The following is a 22,267-nucleotide window of genomic DNA, read 5'->3' on the forward strand; positions in this document are numbered from 1 at the left end:
TAACCAATAACAACTAAGTACTTATCACAATGTTCAAATCAAATGTAGTGTAAGTTATTTTATCTATTGCCTCCCAAATGAATGCTGGCAGTTTCAATTGGCTTGGTGCTTGTATTTTGTTTCAGATATGTGACATTTAACCTACCACTCCTACTAAGTGATTTCTTGGTGAGAAGGGTAAGTATAGTGGCTGTCTACTGGGGTTCACTGACAGCTTGCTGATATTCTGGTGGCCTAAAACCTCTTAGAGCTGTGCATTGGGAGGTCATGCATGCCAGCCAGCATATTGTGGTTTACTTCATACGCAGTTTCCAATTCTAATTGAAATAAATAATAAATGATAACCACGTTATGACCAGAAATATAACTCAGTTTTTACATAACATTAACAATTTAGAGACGGCTCCAAAAACTGGGAAGAAAATTGTCCAACATAGAAGTGTAGCTACATTTAGCGCTGTCAATTGCAAAATAATTAAATTTGGGTGGAAAACATGACAACGTTTTCCAGCAGGCCTATTTGCACAAGCGGAGGGAAATTCAAGTTTATTATCGGTGTTCATATATCGTAGTGGGGCTAACTTCTGTGTTTAAAAGAGAAATTGTTACCACAGAACAATCTTAGATACTAATTTGTGAAAGAGTACAATCGTACTGTTCGTTTTCTTGGAATAGTGAAGGTGGAACTTTTACATTTTGTCCCTCACTTGAGTCGAGATGGCTGGGTCCGTGTGGAGGAGGCGGATAAGGGAGGAGCTGAATTTCCTTAAAAGGCTTTCCTCTTAGCATCCACAGAAAGCTTTGAGCATAGCTGTTTGGTGCCGTAGCTTCGATTTCACAACATTATAAACGAAAAACCTCAAAATATATTTTTTTTTCCGTGGAGGCACTCAACATGGGAGATGAAAGTCAAGAGATGCAGGAAAACTACGACGAGGTAAGGAGACCATTGCTGTTTTAAACACACTCCCAACATTTGCATCTGATAAAACGATACTACATTATACCTCTATATTTAATAGTGGTACTGCATTAAAATCCATGAAATAGAAGTTTACGGAGAAAAACTTATTCTATTGGCGCAGAATTGAACACTTTCACAACTGTTAATCACACTTCAGAGAAAAATAAATTTCAAGCAGTGAGTAAAATATAAAGCGTTAATTGTTATTCAACAGCAGAATTAAAATGCCACAATGTTCGCCTTGCTCTTTTTCTGGAAAGTCTGTAATTTTGGGTTGTTTGTGGTTGATTAAAAAGTGAATAAAGGGTGTATAGGAACGGAAATTAATGGATTTCACCTTTTTGTTATTGATGAATTTTGCGCACCGACTTTTTATAGATGGTCGACGTTGAAGATAAAAAAGCATTGGTTTTCAACGAGAACACAGCGGAAGGGGAGAAAAGCAATCTTTCATCAGCGAGCTTCAATGTAATAAACTCTATCATAGGCTCTGGAATCATTGGTAAACACACTTTCTATTTATTTTACTCCTACAATAATTAAAATCCATTCACCCAACCAGCCAACAGCGAGCCTAGAGTCAATCATCGGCGCTAGAGTTTCCGTTTGATGCTCAGCAACACAATGCCTCAGAAATTCCAAAATCAATAATTTAAAGCTTGTTTTTAAAAATCTAAATGCTATCAAGTGAAGGGTTGAAAACCTTTCAGTAGATTGATGCGAAGAGACAGAATGAGACGTCACGTGATTCTGTATGTAAGAGATCGAAAAAAGATTAACACCAAGCACCTATTGGCATAGAATGAAGAATATTCAGTAAGTCAGTAATTTAGCCATATCTTCCCAATATAAACAATGAAGGTCGACAGGAAAATAACATTTTATAGCATCTAACAGCACAGGAGGAGGCCATTTAGCCCATGGTGCGTTGCTGCTCTTTAAAAGAGCTATTCAATTAATTCCACTCCCCTGCTCTTTCTCCATCCCCCTGCAATTTTTCCTTTTCAAGTATATATCCAATTCCCTTTTGAAAATTACTATTGAATCTGCTTCCATCACTTTCAGACAGTGCATTCCAGATCATAACAACTCATTGCATAAAAATGTTTTCTCATCTCCCTCTTGATTCTTTTGCCAATTACCTTAAATCTGTGTCCTCAAATTATCAACTTTCCTGCCAGTTGAAACAATTTCTCCCTATCTACTCTATCAAAACTTCATAATTTTGAACACCTCTATTAAATCTCCCCTTAACATTCTCTGCTCTAAAGGGAACAATCCTAGCTTCTCTAGTCTCTGTATAACTGAAGTCACTCATCCCTGGCACCAATCTAGTAAATCTATTATGCACCCTCTCCAAAGCCTTCACATCCTTCCTATAGTGTGGTGACCAGAATTGGACACAATTCTCCAGCTGAGGACTAACCAGTGATTTATAAAGATTTAGCATAACTTATTTTGCTTTTGTACTTTTATGCCTATTTATAAAGCCCAGGACCCTGCATGCTTTTTTAACAGACTTATTAACTTGTCCTGCCACCTTCAAAGATTTGTGTATGTAAACCCCCTTTTCTCTTTTCCTGCACCCCCTTTCAAATTGTTCCATTTATTTGTGTTGCCTCTCTTCATCCTTCCAAAATGCATCACTTCACACTTCTCCGCATTAAATTTCATCTGCCATGTGTCCGCCCATTTCACCAGTCAGTCTACGTCCTCCTGAAATCTGCTACTATCTTCCACACTGTTTACTACATTTCCAAGTTTTGTGTCACCTGTAAACTTGGAAATTTTGCCTCCTATTCCCAAGACCAGGTCATTAATATGTCAAAAAGAGCAAATGTCCTAATACTGCCCCCTAGGGGACACCACTGTATATTTGCCTCCATTTTTGGTGGAAAACTAAATTTGAATTATCAGTTTGATAGTTGCTTTCAAGGTATAAAATCTAATTATTCTATTTTTATTGTCCAAATTATATGCTGTTGAGAATCCTTCATCAATTCATAAGATTTAAATCTCGTTTTTATTCACAATTCAGTTCTGAAAACCCTATAATTAGGCTCTAATATGCTATATAGGTTAATTTTTTTCACGTTCCTTGTCGGGAAGTGCCAGGCAGTAGATCCAGAACAAATATTGATACCAGGTGTATCTTTTAGACTTTCTGACAGCAAGATTTAAAAAAAAATTATTTTCAGGATATGGGTGTCACTGGCAAGGCTGGTATTTTACTGCCGATCCCTAGTTGCCCATAAGAAGGTGGTTGTGGACAAGGTTCCCTTTAATTTTTTTAGGCCAAGTGTGGATTGAGTTTGGGTTTGTGCACTGATATAAAGGCTGTGTGTGCCACCATAAAAAAAATCACAACTTTAAATAGAACATTTTTTATTCAGGGTAAATAACAAACAGAACAAATGCACAAAATAATGGATAATTATAACAATTTAATGTTATATTGGCTGATAAATTTATATAATTTATGCAATGGGTTTAAGTTGCATTAAAATTGAGCAGATCATAATTTTTAATAAAATATCTGTGGGAACGATTCCAATCAGCTTAATGACTCTGATTCACCCAGCAATAAATTATGTGCAATCAGAATTTTTAAATTGAGTCAGAAATACAAACAGCTGTCAAGTCAGTCAGTGTGAATTTGGGGATAGGGAACTGTTTAATTAAAGCTCTCCCCTCTCCCTGCCCATTGAATCCTCAGCACAGTTTTAAAAAATTATTGCATTCCAATTGTACATCTTGCAGGTCTCATTAGTTTTGGCTGCCTCTATGTATGGACCCCTCATCTCTGGTTGGGTGGAGGTGCCTGGTCTCTGGGTGGATAGGTCCGGTCTGTGATTGGCCACTGACAAAAGCAACGGTTTCAATTTTACTTCCTGGTCTGGTTTCCGCACAGTCAACCAGCTGCTCACTGACCTCAGTTCCTAGCGACATGATAAACAATGCGGCGGCTGGGGCCGGAGCTGCGGGATCAGACACTCAGACCTCTGGACACTCCCCATCACCAGAGGCAGAGCAGCCCGCCTGGGGCTGGAGCACTGGGGACCAGGGAGGCAGAGCTGGAGAAGGGCCTGGGGTCCGGGCACTAGTCAGTGTGAGAGAGGGGCTGAGAGCACTAGTATGCTGCGTGGATGGAATGTTTAAGAGCATGTCCCACAACAGACTGCTCTGTGGCCGCACAAACGTGCAGCTTAGAGGGAACAGTGGTTGTGGGCCGCCTTCTTGAACCTCTGCTGTCCATGTGGTGAAGGTGCTCCCACAATGCAGTTAGGTAGGGAGTTTCAGGATTTTGACCCAGCGATATTGAAGGAATGGCGATATAGGGCCAAGTCGGGAAGGTGTGTGACTTGGAGAGGAACTTGGAGGTGATGGTGTTCCCATGCACCTGCTGCCTTTGCCCTTCTAGGCGGGTTTGGGAAGTGCAGCCGAAGAAGCATGTCGGTGGTGGAGGGAGTGGATGTTTAAGCTGGTGGATGGGGTGCCAATCAAGCGGGCTGCTTTGCCCTGGATGGTGTCAAGCTTTTAGAGTGTTGCAGCTGCATTCATCCAGGCAAGTGAAGATGCATTTCATCACACTCCTGACTTGTGCCTTGTAGGTAGTAAAGAGGCTTTGCGGAGTAAGGATATGAGCCACTCGCCACCAAATACCCAGTCTCTGACCTGATCTGGTAGCCAAGAGATTTATGTGGCTGGTTCAGTTGAATTTCTGGTCAATGGTGACCCTTAGAATGTTAATGGTGGAGGATTCAGCAATGGTAATGCCATTGAATGTCGAGGGGAGGTTGTTAGGCTCTCTCTTGTTGGAGATGGTCATCACCTGGCAGTTGTGTAGCGCGAATGGTACTTGCCAGTTATCAGCTGAAACCTGTATGTTGGTCAGGTCTTGTTGCATTCGGGCATGGACTGCTTCATTAGATGAAGAATTTTGAATGTAAATCATCAGCGAGCACCCCACCTCTGACCTTATGATGGAGGGGAGATCATTGATGAAGCAGCTAATGACAGTTGGGCCTAGGATGCTGCCCAAGGAAATCCTGGAGCTGAGATGATTGGTCTCCAACAGCCACTACCATCTTCCTTTGTGCCAGGTATGACTCCAACTACAGGAGAGTTTTCCCCCAATCCTCACTGACTTAAGTTTTACTAGGGCTCCTTGGTGCCTCACTCGATGGAATACTGCCAAAGACAGTTACTCTCCTCTTACCTCTGGAATTCAGCTCTTGTGTCCATGTTTGGACCAAAGCCACAATGAGGTCTGGAGCTGAGTGGTCCTGGTGGAACCCAAACTGAGCATTGGTGACTTGGTTATTGGCGAGTAAGTACCACTTGATAGCACTGGTGACGACTACTTCCATCTTTGCTGATGACTGAGAGTAGGCTGATAGGGCGGTCAGTAGCTGGGTTGGATTTGTCCTGCTTTCGGTGGCCAGGACTTACCTGGGCAGCTTTCTACATTGTCTGGTAGATGCCAATGTTGTGGCTATCAAGAAAGATCATCCACTCGGCACTTCTGGCTGAAGATGGTTGAGAATGCTTCAGCCTTGTCTTTTGTATTAACATGTTGAGCTACATCATCATTGAGGATGGGGATGTTCATGGAGCCTCCTCCTCCTGTTAGTTGCTTAATTGTCCTCCACCATTCGCCACTGGATGCGGCAGGACTGCATAGCATTGATCTGATCTATTGGTTGTGGGATCACTTAGCTCTGTCTATAGCAAGCTGCTTCCTAGATTGTAAATTGTACCTACACAAACTTGAGCTCTTTCTTCAGACACCTTTTATTAAGTGAAAACAAAACTGCAAGATTTCAGGAAAATAGCACATTTGAAGTTGGGTATAGATAGTAAAGGGTATTTTCTGCTCTGTGATGCTAATGTTAACAAAAAGAAGACAGGAACAAACAGGTGATCAAGACTGGTAGAAAGTGATAACAGACATCAGTTGCAGATGGCTGCTAAGCTGGCTGCCTACGATACAGATTGATTTGTATAGACACAGCCATTAGGTATTGAGTTGTCAATACACGAAGCATTTGTACACAGTATATGGGTATGTTCATGTTTGATGCCAATCACATACAACATATGATTAATATGTACAGACCAGCTGATTTGTGTATCGCTACAATCTCTGGAGGCCCAATATCCTTAAACCTCCTTCCCCTCTTCATATATTAAAGTGATCTGTGAGGGTTCACCACACATTACACTCCTGTGTGAGCTTTGCCTTAAAACATAAGAGCAGTGTGGATTGACACCGGGTGATATGAGCTCCAATACATTCTCTTTGTTGTCATGGCATATGCAATGTAATTTGCAACAGCCTCCTTTTCTCACTTATACCCGTAATTTCCTTCATTCTTCTTAACATTGCCTTCGTATGAGTGCAGTGTTTTTTTTGCACCAAACTGCAAATATTTACACTTAACTTTATCTCCATCAGTATCTTTTGCAGTACCTTTTTGCTGGTACAGTTCTATTCTTAACTTCTTGAAATAAATGTAAGGAATCTTACAACACCAGGTTATAGTCCAACTGTTTTATTTGAAATAAATTTTATTTCAAATAAAACAGTTGGACTATAACCTGGTGTTGTAAGATTCCTTACATTTGTCAACCCCAGTCCATCACCGGCATCTCCACTTCTTGAAATAACAACAACTTGCATTTATATGGGGCCTTTAACATAATAAAACATCCCAAGGCACACTCAGCTGAACAGCGGAGGAGAGGTGTTGGAGGAGAATGGTTTGGTCAACCATGTCAAAGGCTGCAGACAGGTTAAAAAGGATGAGAAGGGATAGTGCACCATGGTCACAGTCACATAGGATGTCATTTATGACTTTGATTAGGGCCATTTCAGCACTGTGACAGGGGTGGAAACCTGATTGGAGAGATTCAAACATAGAGTTGCGGGAAAGATGGGCACAGATTTTGGAGGCGACAATATGTTCAAGGACTTTGGAGAGGAAAGGGAGGTTGAACATGAGGTAGTAATTTGCAAAGACTGAGGGGTCAAGTGGGTTTTTTGAGGAGGGGGTAATGATGACAGATTTGAAAGGGAACAGTACCTGAGGACAGGCAACCATTTACGATATCAGCTAGCATGGGTTCCTGGAAGGGTCGTTAAATGGTCAGCAAGTTAGTGGGAATAGGGTCAAGAGAGCAGGAGGTGGGTCTCATAGACAGGATGAGCTCTGAGAGGGCATAAGGAGCGAATGGAGAGAAACCTATAGAAAGATATGAGTTCAGGGCTAGGGCAAGGGGGGACCTTGGCTTGGTGTACAAGATGAGAGGAGGGATGCAACAGAGGCAATTGACCGAATGGTCTCAATCTTAGTGATCGAGGTCCATGAGCTCCTTGCACTTGTTAGAGGGGGCAGGGGAGAGGGGTTTTAGGAGATGGTTGGTAGTGGAGAAAAGAAGCTGGGTGATCTTTTTGCATTCCAGGATGGTCCTGATATAGTGAGCAGTTTTGGAAGAGAAGAGTAGGGCCTGGTAGTGTTTGACGTGGTCCAGCCAAGTGATGAATGGCTAAACCAGTTATTCACCATAAACTTTCAAATCTGCATCCTTTGGACTTAAGGGAGCAGAGATGGGGTCTGTACCAAGGAGGATGACCAGGGTGGGAGAGAGCATGGGTTTTATTGGGGACAAGGGCATCAAAGGTGGAGGTGTGGGTGCGATTGAGTAGAAGGGTAGCTCCAGAAGTATTTTGGTGAATGGAGGGCCAAAGAATAGACAGTTGGGAGTTTGAAAGTGTCATTGTAAGTAACATAGACATTGAAGAGAGAAGGAAGAAACGTGTCATCTCCCACACCCTAATTTTTTTTTGTCATGCGTTATATCTGCACCGTCTTGCCCCAATTCCTGAAAGTTCCACTTGTATTCGCTCCCTCCTCACCAACTCATTTTATAGGTGATTGTGCCTCTGCTTGGCAATACTTCTTCCATCCTTCCTTGAGTTGATCCAGACTCTGACTTATTTCAATTCACCTTGTTTACTTATAATGGTTGTGAGTAAAACAAAGTCCAACAGAACCTCAATAAGGGGGAAGAGTAGCGAACCTTCCTTTCTTGCAGTGTTGCAAATCTTTCACTGGAATAGGACTGAGAGCAGATTGTTTTTAGGCCTTCTTGGCTTGGGTGCGGAATGGAAAGAGCTGAAAATTGGGGGTGAAGAGATAAATATCTAATATTTTGGGTTCTGATGAAGGGCCATAAACCTGAACTGCAGAGAGATTGCAGCATTTTCTATTTTCATTTCAAATTTCTAGCATCTGCAGTATTTTACTTTGTGTTTAAATGTATAATAACTTCCTTCCAGTGCCCCCTTCCCAAAAAGGGTGTTCAATCTTGTATTCTGACTTGCAGCCATAAATTTCTGGCTTACTCGGAAGGCTTTCCAAGTCATAATTATAGTGGATTTTCTTAAATGCGTTTGTCAGTTGTAAGCAGTCCTTCCTGCCCACTTCAGCATTCTTTTGTAAAGCACAAATGCTCTCCCACTCTGCAATGCAGGCAATTTTGTTAAGTAGATTACATAAGCAAGTTATATTGGCCACTGAGCACAGTCCCAATTTGTAAGCCAAATGAAAATAGCTCTGCAGATGCAGGTTACCCCTTTTTAATTCAATGTTGCTTAAATTGAATTATCTGTGAATATGAATTGAAAGCATGCAAAAAAAACCTCCTGTGTTATATTGTAATTGTTTAGTCCAAACTACTGAATAATTCAATTTTTTTTTCTAGCAAAAAACTACTTTGAATTAACAAACTGTAAAAACAATATTCATCCTTCGTACCGATACTAGGGCCAACTTCACACAGGGGCATAGGCGGGGGGGGGGGGGGGGGGAGGGGGTGGTGTTCACGGTGTTCAAACATCTCCTGAAATTTCCTATTTTTTTTAATTGGACCACTGCTTTTGAAAGAATGTTCCTTAGATCACTTGATAGACAGAAACAATGAATGTTCTTCCAGATCTAGTCCATTCTGCAATTTGACCAGTGAAAACCAATTAGTTGGGCTTGCGCTTCTAAATTTTCGCCGGGATATTGCAATGAATAGAAGCAAAGTCATTCATACACTAGTGACACATAACCAGTGCTTGGACTTCATGCTTTTTTTTGTACAAGACTTTTTTCTTTTCATTTGCTTTATTTCAATTGTTAGATTAATGGGAGTAATAATGTTTCTACATGAACCTTATGTGAAATAAAAACCCTTTTAAAGTAATTTTGTTTGGTCTGGCAAGCTCATATCCAAACACCCCCTGAAAAAATGTTGGAAATATTGGAATCTAAGAACCTAAGCCAAAACGTTAACCATCTTTTTTCTTTACGGATGCAAATGGACCTGTTGTGCATTTCCTTTATAAATCAGTGTTAATTGTCCCTCATTAGTCCATACCTTTCTAGTTATTCAGTAATTATATCCTTCATTATGTTTTAACAGTTTTCCTGCTGACATAAGGCTAATTGGTCGATATTTGCCTGTATTAGTCCTTCCCTTTTTTTGATACTTGTTTCCAAACAACTTTGAAAAATTATGGTTATTTCATCAATAACGTCCCTCAGTATTTGGAGCGTATACTATCTGGTCCTGGTAAGTTTTCGACTTTAAGGCCCATTAACTATTTTAATACTAAAAATTGTGTGTTTGTATTATCTCTATTCTCTGCTATTTCTGCAAGTCCTTCCTTCAGCTGCATCTGTAAGTTCAGAGGTAAAATATTTGTTAAGCATCTGTGCATTCTTTTATTCTCTACTCTTAAGAAAGCTTGTTTTGTCCTTTAATACTTCCACCTCTTCGACTATCCTCTTGTTTTATGTGTCTTTGGTATTGCATGTTATATTGACTGCCAGACTTTTCTCATACACTCAGTCCCTTCAAAAATCCCTCTTTTACTCTTCTATGCTTTTGGTATTTCTTCCTTAATTTTTCCAGATGCCCCTTTCTTAGAAGCAATCCTTTTTACTGCTGGTCAGGATGTCTTTCCATCTGTACCTTACACATCTCATACTTGCTCTGCTATTTTTTTGTCACCCTTTCCTCCTGAATTGTCTGCAGTTTTAAAAACAAAAACATCAGATAAAATAAGATAGGAAAATGTAAGCACTTTGCACAACCATCAATACTTGGCAAGGTTGGGGGAGTGCCCTTTAACTCTTAAAGCACTTGTCACTGCATTTGTGACGACTGTATGGCTGCCTAGTTTAACCAGCACACTAAGGGTTCCTAAACTACCGATCATCTGGTTTTATGCATCTGAATTATGGATTTTACCACTCTAAAATAACCAGTGAAATATATTTGTTTTTGTTTTCTTTTTCCTGATTGTAAACCTACCCCTGTTATAATCACTGAGCCAGCTATCTGGTCCCCTTCTGTTATATCAAACCCACTTTCCACATTTCCACCATATTGATCAATACCTTCTCAACAACCAATTGCTTCTTGAGCCCATTGAAACTGTTTATTTAATTTGTTTCCCTTGCTAATGTATTTCATAACTCCTATACCCTGCTGCTATAATCGGGGCCACAATCTCCAATGCAAATCTCAAGTGGGTACTATTATTACACCTCTAGGTTATGCTATCACATAATTAGATATTGGGCAGAATAGGCACACTCCTGAACACAAGGTGGTCTGACCATTTAAGGGGTGACCAGCATCGCTGTACCCGAGAGAATATCTAAGGCAGACTCAAAACTTGTAACAGTTCCCCCCCCCCCCCCCCCGCTAGTCCCTGATGTTGCCAATAAGCAACCACAGCATGCAGAAGGGGCCAGGAATTGGGGCCAGAGGTAGGGGCTGGGATTGTGGCCAGGGATTGGGATCAGGGTCCGATCCAGGGATTGGGGTCTGGGCTAGGGATCTTGGAGTCGGGAATCGTGTGTTATTTGACTAAGGGCATCACAACCAAGCCCAATCCAGTCCTCTCTCAACATCCAGACAGACATCCTCGCTGCCTGAGTGGTAATTTGGCAGGGTGGATCGCACGCACTTAATAGAACCCACCTGATTTTCATTCCACTGAAATCAGGCATTGAAGATGAAAATTGCACCCCTTGAGCTTCCAGTATGGGGTGCTAGATAGCAATCAGGAGCCAATTTTACCCTTTCTAACCTGAGGGTACTGAGGCTGATAGCTGCGACAGTAATTGGGGCAGAGAGCCAACTCAGCACAGAGCGGGGGCGGTGGGGGAGTCAAAACCTGGAGCCTCCAAGGCAACATGGCTCAGCTGCTCACTGTATTAACCACTGGAAGCATTAGAAGAGCTTTACAATTGTTTTTAGCAAAGGATCAGTCTGGATTTGAGAAGTATATATTTTTTCACAAAATTAGGAAATACTTTGAACACAAAAGTACTCCCCATAGATTGTACAACATTATCATTATTATTGTCTGTGATATGTTACGGAAATAAAGTACTTGACTTTTAAGTACTGGATTGCATAATATCTTTTAATCGGATAACATGAATGTAAATTACTTGAGAAGTAATACAGGTTATGTGATGTTTAGTTCAATTTTTTTTTTTTAAGAGTTGTAGTGGGTGATCAGCAAGAGAAAATGGATTTTGGAGTAGAATTATTCACAGTGGAGATAAATTTTGGTCTGCACTTCATCTGCTGTTCGTAACGTATTAAAGTCCAAAGTGAGATTTTTAAAAAATATACAGACTAAAACAAGAGTACATTTTAAAAAAAAAAATCAAAAACACTATTCTTAGATGCGTCCATTTACTGCTGCAGAATGAATTCACAACATTTTTCATATGTTGTCAGGACTACCTTACTCAATGAAGCAAGCTGGTTTCCCTTTAGGAATGCTGCTCCTTTTTTTGGTCGCATATGTAACAGGTAATCCAATCCATGATTTTTTTTTAAACCATTGTATTATCAACTGTATTTTGAATATATTTTAAAAGTTACCAACAGTTCAAGTTTAATACGACAAATATTCTAAGTAGATGATAAAATGTTCCATTCTGTTCATAGATTATTCTATTATACTGTTGATTAAAGGAGGGAACCTGTCTGGAACAAGCACTTATCAATCTCTGGTGAACAAAGCTTTTGGTATTACAGGTTATGTGATTCTTTCATTCCTGCAGTTTCTGTATCCTTTCATTGGTAAGAATTTAATTTCTACATAGTTTAACCACTGAACGTCTTCCAAAGCCTGTAAAGTTAACAACTGTATATATTTCCTGAAACATTCAAGTACTGAAGATTAAATAAATTAGAGAAATGTACAATTTTATTATAACATCGTTTTCTCTAACAAAAAAAGCTATAAATCAAAGTGTCTTATTAGAACAAAGCAGATTAACAGGAGTTCAAATAGAGGTGTTAAAAATTGAGAGATTTCCATAAAGTAAATCAGGAAAAATTATTTTCATGGGGAAAGTAATGAGACAGTATAAATTTAAGATCATTAACAAAAGAACAGAAGGAGTGGTTAGGAGAATTTTTTTATGCAGAAGGTTGTTATGGCATGCTGTGCCAGGAGTAGTGATAGAAGTTTTTAAAAGGAAAGTGAATAAATATTTAAGAGGAAAACTCAGTGTATTGGGAAGATGCAGGGGTACAGGAACTAAAGGGATGATTTTTTTTCAGAGAAGCAGCAGAGGCATGATGGGCTGAATGGCCTCCTTCTGCACTGTAGAATTCTATTAGGCACAAAGAGGCCCATTTGATCTATTTGAATGCTCAGATGGATGCCTCCAACTCCCTCCAAGAGGTCTGTTTTAATAAAGAATACTGCAGAAATCAGGCCAATTTCTAGCTGGCCTTATCTTTGTCATTGTTTTAAATCTAGAAACCCTGACGACAGATCAATAATTCTGCTGATTCGTCCCCTCTTTCCCTACTCTTGGTACCTGAGTAAGCCATCCAGCCGGTTGAGACTATTTCACAAACAATTAGATCATGGCTGATCTGTACCTCAAATCACCTATTCACTTTGCTCCATATTCCTTGACATCATTATCTTAAAAAAAAAATCTATTGATCTCAGCCCTGAACATTTAAATTGACCCAGCATCCAAAGCCTTTTGGGGGAGACAGTTCCAGATTTCCACTACCCTTTGTGTGAAAGAGTGTTTCCTGATTTCAATCCTGAATGGCCTACCTCTAATTTTAAGATTATGCTCCCCTGTTCCAGATTCTATCACCAGAGGGTATAGTTCTTTTGTATCTACCCTATCAAATCTCTTTATCATTTTAAACATCTCAGTTAGATCACCTCTCAATCTTCTAAACTCAAGGGAATACGAACCAAGTTTATGCAACCTGCCCTCAATTTAAGCCTTTAAGCCCTGGTATCATTCTGATGAATCTGCACTGCACCTCCTCCAAGGCTAATATATCTTTCCTGAGGTTCAATACCCAAACTGAACATAGTACTCCAGATGAGATCTGACCAAGGCCCTCTACAATTGAAGCATCACTTCCTCAGTTTTGTATTCCAACCCCTTTGAGATAAAAGCCAACATTCTAGTAACCTTTTTGATTACTTTTTATACCTGTGCATTAGCTACATCATTAAATAAATCAATTTAAAACAGAAATAGACAGTTTCCTAGAAGTAAAGGGAATTAGGGGTTACGGGGAGCGGGCAGGAAATTGGACATGAATTTAGATTTGAGGTTAGGATCAGATCAGCCATGATCATATTGAATGGCGGAGCAGGCTCGAGGGGCTGCTTGGCCTACTCCTGCTCCTATTTCTTATGTTCTTATATTAATCTGTCTACATGGATACCTATCTCCCTTTGCTCCTCCACAGCTCCTAGTCTCTCACCGTTAAGAAAATATTCCAATTTATCTTTATCCAAAGTAGGTGACCTCACGCTTCCCCATATTGAACTTCATCTGCCATAGTTTTGCCCACACATTTAGTCCGTTCATGTCCCTTTGTAGTTTCCTGCTCCCAGCTACACAATTTACTGTGCTTTCCAACTAAGTATCATCTGCAAACATGAATATAAAACTCTGTTCCTTCATCCAAGTAATCAATATATATGTTGAGGCCCCAGTACAGATCCCTGGAGAATGGCAGGATGTGAGAAGTGGCAATCATAGAATATTCCCTTTTATCCCTACTCTCTGTCTTCTCCCTCCCAACCAATTAGCAAATCACAGCTCTTTAAAAGCAAGACATTATGATACAGCTCTGACTCTGGGGAAATCATTTCACCTGGTAGTAATGATTGTCACTCACTAAATCCCCCACAAAAATCATTTGGTGACCTTAGCATCCAGCACAAAATCCATTAGAAAATCAAAGCTTCTCCTGCAATATACATGTGATCATGGGTTTGGTGAAAATGTAGCAGTTTCATCATAAATAAGAATAGTTTTGTGAAATAACTTCATTACACTTGTGTAGCTCTTAAAAATATAGGAATGTACAGCACTGGAAAAGACCATGGCAGTCCATCTGGCCAGTCCCAATATCCTGGAAATATATCCCATACTACTTCTTGTACCCCTCTAGTAAAGTTTTTCACCCGATATTTATCCAACTCTGTTGAATCAGTCCCATTGACTCTTGTAACATTGGTTCGCAGGCTGATTTTTGGGAAAACTATAAATTTAATTTGGCATTACATCTGGTCTTAACCTAAGCTTTGACTTTGCATGTAGGTACAAAGTAGAAAAAATGTAATTAATTTTTATGATTAAGATAGTGCACAAAGTTTAGCAGAGATAGAAAAGGAAGTTTCCTTTGATTATTTAAGTTTCGAAATGTACTATCATTGATCTTGTTCTGTGCTGCAGTTAAATGAATATTAATTCATTTTATAAAATGCAAAATTTAATTTTCAGCCATGGTAAGCTACAACATAATCACAGGAGATACATTAACAAAAGTGTTCCAAAGAATTCCTGGAGGTAAGTGATTGTTTTAGGATTGCTTCATGCAGTATAGTAACACTGAGTATAAGGACCAGGTTCATTCTAAAGTGAAGTGTTAAGACATGAACTGAATCAAAATAAATTTGAACTCTTGCACTTAATGCCATTAACTCTTCCCAAATAAAAAAGCTTGTAACTGCTTTTTAATTAACAAAGCACACCATTGAATAATTTAAAATATATTGAGCGTTTCTCACCTTATTTTTCAGTTCTCATCATGTGTACCATTGCACTGTCAAGAGAATAGAGAAACAGGCAACCTACTTGTAGCCCTCTACCAATGTTGCTCAGTAACCAGCTATTGGGAGGTGCATGATAGCACACAGGGTGGCTCATTTCCAGTGGGGAAACACATAGCCTCTGCCCCTCCCTCACCATGACACAGGTTACTGAAGCAGTAATGCACTGTTCATTTTTTTATAAATATGTGATTATAAATGTAAACACAAAAATAATTTTCTGTTTTAAAATGTGTGGCTGTGGTTTGAAAACAATTGTATTCAGAATTTGTGTATGTATATATTATATATGTTTTGCCCTCAGTATATTTTCGAGTGCTTGAAACAAGTGTAAATAGTACTGACTACAATAGTTCAATTACAAAAGATGTGCCAAGTTGTTTGCCTTGTTTCTTCTTTAAACTATAAACAAGTTTAAATGCTGATGTTGCCATTGTGTGCAACACAAAATGTAATTCCAAAAATAAAGAGCGCTACATCTAAAGGTTGCTGCCATGCCTCTTCACGAGATAGCTAAGTTAATGAGGAAAATAAATGATTTCCTCCAAAGTTAACTGAAGTAATGATCCTTGACTCTTGCCTTGATATTGGGAAAGACAATGATCAACAGAACATTCTTCTATCAGAAAAAAGAAAATTTGAGAGGAGACATGATCCAGATTTTTAAAATGGATAATCTGGATACAAGCAAGTTATTTTACTTGGACTCTGATTGCAGAACTGGATGACTTGGGTATAAAATTAACCACACAAGCAAGGTTTCAGATTAGAAGGAATTCCCTGCCCCCCAGAGCACCAGTTGTGTGGAATAGGCTTCTAACTAAAGCAGTTATTGCTGTGGCAATTGCACATATGATTCTTCACAGTGACTCCCCAACCTTAGCTGTGCCATGGGGGAGAGGCCAGGAATTTCTCCACCACAAAAAGGGGTTGTGGATAACAATGATTTGTGCTGCCCTTACACGACACCTGGAAGAGTGACGTAAGTCATCCTTGAAGTAGGTCCCATTACTATCCTTTCATCCACAGTATGATCGTGCTAATTGGCATAGGGATAAACAGATCAGAAAGGTGACTGCGTGGCTGAAAGAGTGGTGTGGGAAGGAGGAGTTCCATTTTATGGAACACTGGCACATGGAAGGAGCTGTATCATTGGGACAGGCTCCACCTGAACCAGGGTGGGAACAGTGTCCTCACGGAAAGGATAAATAGGGCTGTCAATAGGACTTTAAACTAGTAAGATGGGGAGGGATCTGGGGAAAATAACAAGTCTGAAGAAAAGAGAAATAGGAAATGAGAGTAAAGGTCAGACTAAGTTAAAGAATAAGGATAACATAAACAGTTAGGAAACAAATACAGTTATAGAACAAAAGTGCAAAATGACTGTTAAAAACAAAGGAAGGGGAACAGTTACTAAAAACAAATTAAATTGTCTGTACATCAAGGTTCATAGCATCCAAAACAAAACGGGGGAACTGGAAGCAATAATCCATAGCGAGGAGGTAGATGTGGTAGTTACTCAAAAATGTAATAACTGAAACATGATTACATAAGAAACAGGATTAGCAGTAAAATATTGCAGGATATAATATATTTAGAAAGGATAGGGAAGGGGGTGGGGTAGCTGTACTAATTAGAGACAACATAATGGCAATAGTAAAAAGGGACATAAGTAACATTAAGATAGAAACAGAATCCATATAGATTGAGATATAGGATAAGAAAGGATCGATCACGTTAATTCTATAGACCACCTAATAGCAGAAGGGAAGTGGAGGAAGAAATATGTAGACAGATCTATGAAATGAGTAAAAAAAACATTGAATAACAATCATGGGAGATTTCAACTACCCCCAAATGGGAGAATGGTACTAACTGTATTGCTCTTATAAAGAGCCGGCATGGGCTTGATGGGCCGAATGGCCTCCTTCTGTGCTGTAATCATTCTATGATTCTAAATAAACTGGCAAGAAGAGGTAGGGAAAGGAAAAAAGGGAATGGAGTTTTTACTGTGTGTACATGATTCCTTTCTTACCAAGTAGGTGAGAAGCCCAACGAGAGAAGAATCACTGCTCGATCTAGTAATGGGAAATGAACCAGAACAAAAAGAGAAGTAAGCATAGGGAAACATCTAGGCAATATTGATCTTAACATAATAAGGTTTAAAATAATGATTGAGCAAGACAAAGATCAAAGTAATAAATTGGTTAAAAAGCTAATTTTGAGGGGATGAGAATGGAACTAGGGCAGGTATGCTGGAAGAAAATGTTGACAGACAAAGAAATAGAACAGCAATGGGTAATATTCAAAACAGTGATCAATAGAGTTCAGGAGAAATATATCCCATGAGAAAGCAAGAACAAACTAGTCAATAATGACACACCATGGATGAATAAAGAAATAAGGGCAAAATTGAAACTAAAGAAAAAGGCATACACTTAGTATATAGACAATAAAGGAGAGGATAACAAAAGGGAATACAAGGAGGTTAGGAAAGAAGTCAAAAAACAATTATGAAAGCAAAGAGGAACTACCAAATTAAATTATCAAGGAATATAAAAAGAAATAGTAAAGTATTCTACAGACACATAAATAACTAAAAATAAAATCAGAATAGGGATAAGGCCACTAAGGGATGCACAAGATAAACTCACAGGTAACAACAGCGAAATGGCAGAAATATTGAATAGTTACTTTGCATTCGTATTTACCAGAGAGACTAACAAGGTGGCAGGACATTAGAAGAAGAGGTTGAAAAAGATATTGGGCTCTATTTTAGCACCCGCTACCGGGTGCGTTCCTGGCGGGGAGGCTCTGAAAATCGGAGAATCCCGGCCCCGAACCCGCGCACTTCCGGGTTCCCCGCTGACGCGCCGGAGTGCGCGCGCAGCCCCCGCTGGTGGGAATCCCGCAGGCAATTAAAGCCAGCGGGATGCCACTTGACAGTATTTATTTTGGTATCTCAGGTCATTAACTGACCTGATTAAGGGATTATGTGGGATTTTAGAACAAAATGGGACTGTTTCCCACACTGGGGGAAACACTCCCAGGTCAAATGGACGTGTTGCAGCTGTCAGCTTGTGGCAGCTGCAAAGGTCCATTTGACAGGTGGGGGGGGGGGGGGGGGAGACCCTCACCCATTGCAAGAGGCCACTCTGTCACTTGGGACAAAGTTTCGCCTCCACCACCCTCCTCCTGACGGTCAAAGTCACCAACCTGCACACTTACCCCGGGGTCCAGAGACATGTACCTACCTTGCGGACCCCCTCAGATGTACATCTTGCGGATGGGGGCCGCCATAGCTGCAGTCATGACCTCCTCGGAGGGCGAACAGCATCACCAGCCTTGCCGTCCACCTCTGACACGTGGAGCTCCACAACAGAGTGCTGTGACACATCCACCTGTACAGCAGGAGGGAGGGCTACCGTAGAGAGAGATGCGTCGCAGAGGGCACTACCCTCGCCACAGGGTCCACAGACCGAGGCTCAGCCTCCTGGACCTCTCTGAGCAGCAGTGCACACGGAGGCTCAGAGTCACTCGACATGTAGCCATGGACATCTGCAGCCTCTTTCATGCCGGGCTGCTCCTGGCTGGCCCGAGCACCATCTTCTTACCTGTCGCTGTCAAAGTCACCACTGCCCTCAATAACTTCTCCTCCGCATCCTTCCAGGGTGCAACCGGGGACATTGCCGATGTCTCTCAGTCGTCTGCGCAGAAGAGCCCTGCAAATACACCTACACCCACTCTGCAGTGACACAATGGGTGGCATCAGTTGTGGGTCCTCATAGTGATCCTCAGGAGCGGGCATTATTGCACAAACCAGACAGGATTCGCGAAGACATGGCAGTAGTGGTGCCAATATATGTAATGTGAGTTGTTCTGAAATTCAATATAAGTAACACCCATGACAAGCCCTCAAACACCCTTGTGCATCCCCTTCATGCTCACGACACGTTTGCCTTACGCTGCCAACTGCACATATGTGATGCATGCCCTGTGGCTGCAGCACAGGTAGTGGCAGGTTGAGTGAGGCTGGCCGTGAAAGAGATGCACGAGAGGGTGAGTATGAGATAGAGCCAAGAGATTGTATGAGGATTGGGTTGAGTGGTAGTGGCGGGTGAGTACAGGCGAGGTGAGTAGGTGCAGGTAAGATGAGGATGAGGTTTGAGTGGGTATGAGGGGTGATGTGACAGAGTAGTGTTGGCAGTGCCGAAGGAGATGTGGGGTGGGGGCAGTGCTGTGGCAGACGGAGTGTAGGGGAAAGACTACGTGTACTCACTTTGGCTGACCTACTGAGGTCATTGGAGCGCCTCCTGCACTGTATGCAGGTGGGCGATATGTTGGTGGCGCTGGTGACCTCCTCTGCCACCTCGAGCCAGGCCTTCCTGGTGGCAGAGGCAGGCCGCTTCCTCCCGCCCGCCGGGAGGAAGATCTCTGTCCTCCCCCTCCTCCTCACCCCATATATTGATACCTGGAGTGAGGCATCATTAAACTGGGAGCAGCCTTCCCCCTGGGCTGCTCCATGCTGTAATTTTTTCTATTTGTTGCAGCATCTGTCAGTGGAGGACTGCCCCTTTAAATAGAGCTCCTCCAGCTGACAGATCTTACTGCGCATGCACAGCCCGCCAGACGCGCAGATCAGCAGTGGGGAACCCGGAGGAGCAGGTAAGTGGATCCAATTAGTGGATTGCCTGCTACGATCGCGCGGGAAACTCACTAATTTCACCGGGCGCGTTACCCACGCGCCCGATAGCCCCCCACCGAGAACCCGCCGCCCTGCTAACATCAGGCCCATTAAAGAAGTTAAGATAGAAAGAGGGGAGATAATTGATAAACTAATTAAACTTAGGGAGGATAAGACCCTTTTAATATTCACGGATGGATTGCATCCGTGAATATTAAAAGAAGTTAGGGAGGAGTAGCAGAGGCATTATTACATATATATGAAAATACACTAGAAAAGGGAAAAGTGCCAGAGGACTGGTGGACAACTAATGTGATTCCTATATTTAAAAAGGAAGACAGAACAAGTCCAGGGAACAATAGACCAATTAGCTTAATGTCGGTGGTAGGAAAGATAATGGAATTTTTACTCAAAGATGTAATAAAAAGATATTTAGAGAACGAAAATATAATAAAGAATAATCAGCGTGGATTTCAGAAGGGAATTCATGCTTGACTAAACTTACTGAATTCTTTGAAAAAGTAACAGAAAGAGTAGACAAGGGTAATGCATTATATGTAATATATTTGGATTTCCAAAAGGCCTTCGATAAGGTACCGCATAGTAGACTCATGGCTAAGGTCAGAGTCAAGGGACAGGTTGCAGAACGGATAGCAAGCTGGCTACAAAACAGAAGACAGAGAATAAGAGTTAGGGGCAGCTACTCAGACTGGCAAAAGGTGAGAAGTGGTGTTCCACAGGGATCGGTGCTGGAACCATTGTTGTTCATATTTTATATTAACGATTTGGATTCGGGAATCGGAAGTACAATCTCAAAATTTGAGGAAGAAACCAAATTGGAGGGTGTAGTTATTACAAAGGAAGAATGCATCAAAATGCAAGAGGACATTAATAAACTTGCAGAATGGGCATGTAATTGGCAAATGAATTTCAGTATAGATAAGTGTGAGGTGATGCATTTTGGTAGGAGGCCACATACTGCTTGGATAATAAGAGTCTAAACAGAATAGAGGAGCAAAGGGATCTAGGGGTACAGATACATAAATCACTAAAAGTAAACTAGCAAGAAATATAAAAATGGATTGTAAGAGCTTCTACAAGTATGTAAAAAGGAAGAGAGTAGTAAAAGTAAATGTTGGTCCCTTAGAGGCTGAGACAGGAGAAATTATAATGGGGAATCAGGAAATGGCAGATGCGTTAAACAAATATTTTGTATCTGTCTTCACAGTAGAAGTCACAAAAAGCATACCAAAAATAATGGGGAATCAAGGGGTAACTGAGAGTGAGGAAGTTAAAACAAGTAGAGAAAAAGTACTGGATAAACTAATGGGACTAAAAGCTGACAAATCCCCTGGACCTGATGGCCTACATCCAAGGGTTCTAAAAGAGATGGCTACAGAGATAGTGGATGCATTGGTTATGATCTTCCAAAATTCTCCAGATTCTGGAATGGTCCCAGTGGATTGGACGGTGGCAAATGTTACCCCGCTATTCAAGAAGGGAGGGAGAGAAAAAACAGGGAACTACAGGCCAGTTGGCCTGACATCGGTTGTCGGGAAAATGCTGGAATCCATTATTAAGGAAGCGGTAACAGGGCACTTAGAAAATCATAATATGATTAGGCAGAGTCAACATGGTTTTATGAAAGGGAAATCATGTTTGACAAATTTATTAGAGTTTTTTGAGGGTGTAACAAGCAGGCCAGATAATGGAGAACCAGTGGATGTAGTATATTTGGATTTTCAAAAGGCACTTGATAAGGTGCCACATAAAAGGTTGTTACACAAGGTAAGGGCTCATGGGGCTGGGGGTAATATATTAACATGGATAGAGGATTGCTTAAAAGACAGAAAACAGAGAGTAGAGATAAACGGGTCATTCTCAGGTTGGCAGGCTGTAACTAGTGAGGTGCTGCAAGGATTGGTGCTTGGTCCTCAGCTATTTACAATCTATATTAATGACTTAGATGAAAGGACCAAGTGTAATGTATCCAAGTTTGCTGACAATACAAAGCTAGGTGGGAAAGTAAGCTGTGAGGAGGACACAAAAAGTCTGCAAAGGGATATAGACAGGTTAAGTGAGTGGGCAGGAAGGTGGGAGATAGAGTATAATGTTGGTAAATGTGAGGTTTTTCACTTTGGTGGGAAGAATAGAAAAACAGAATATTTTTTAAATGGTGAGAAAGTATTAAATGTTGGTGTTCAGATAGACTTGGGTGTCCTCGTACAAGTAACACAAAAAGTTAGTATGCAGGTACAGCAAGCAATTAGGAAGGCAAATAGCATGTTGGCCTTAATTGCAAGGGGGTTGGAGTCCAAGTGCGAGGATGTCTTTTCACTTGTGGGGGAGTCTAAAACTAGAGGTCACAAATAAATCCATAGGGCATTCAGGAGAAACTTTTTTTATCCAAGGAGTGGTCAGAATGTGGAAC

General features: G+C 40.9%; 1 protein-coding gene across 3 annotated transcripts in view; it reads left to right on the top strand.

Moving 5' to 3' along the window:
* The first annotated feature begins 815 nt into the window (after positions 1-815).
* The window catches only part of slc38a11 (solute carrier family 38 member 11), an 87,329-nt gene continuing 65,877 nt past the window's right edge, over positions 816-22,267 (top strand). Inside the window, exons 1-5 of one of the 3 annotated variants that reach the window (XM_067986781.1) lie at positions 816-937; positions 1,343-1,466; positions 11,777-11,851; positions 11,990-12,124; positions 14,824-14,889. In XM_067986781.1, the coding sequence (XP_067842882.1) occupies positions 896-937; positions 1,343-1,466; positions 11,777-11,851; positions 11,990-12,124; positions 14,824-14,889 (442 nt within the window). In that variant the 5' untranslated portion in view covers positions 816-895. Of the gene's footprint in view, positions 938-1,342; positions 1,467-11,776; positions 11,852-11,989; positions 12,125-14,823; positions 14,890-15,943; positions 16,151-22,267 lie in introns of those variants that run through there. The other 2 variants (XM_067986783.1, XM_067986782.1) reach the window with 2 other exon arrangements.

This window comes from Heptranchias perlo, chromosome 7, assembly GCF_035084215.1.
Source record: "Heptranchias perlo isolate sHepPer1 chromosome 7, sHepPer1.hap1, whole genome shotgun sequence".
Classification (NCBI taxonomy): Eukaryota; Metazoa; Chordata; class Chondrichthyes; order Hexanchiformes; family Hexanchidae; genus Heptranchias; species Heptranchias perlo.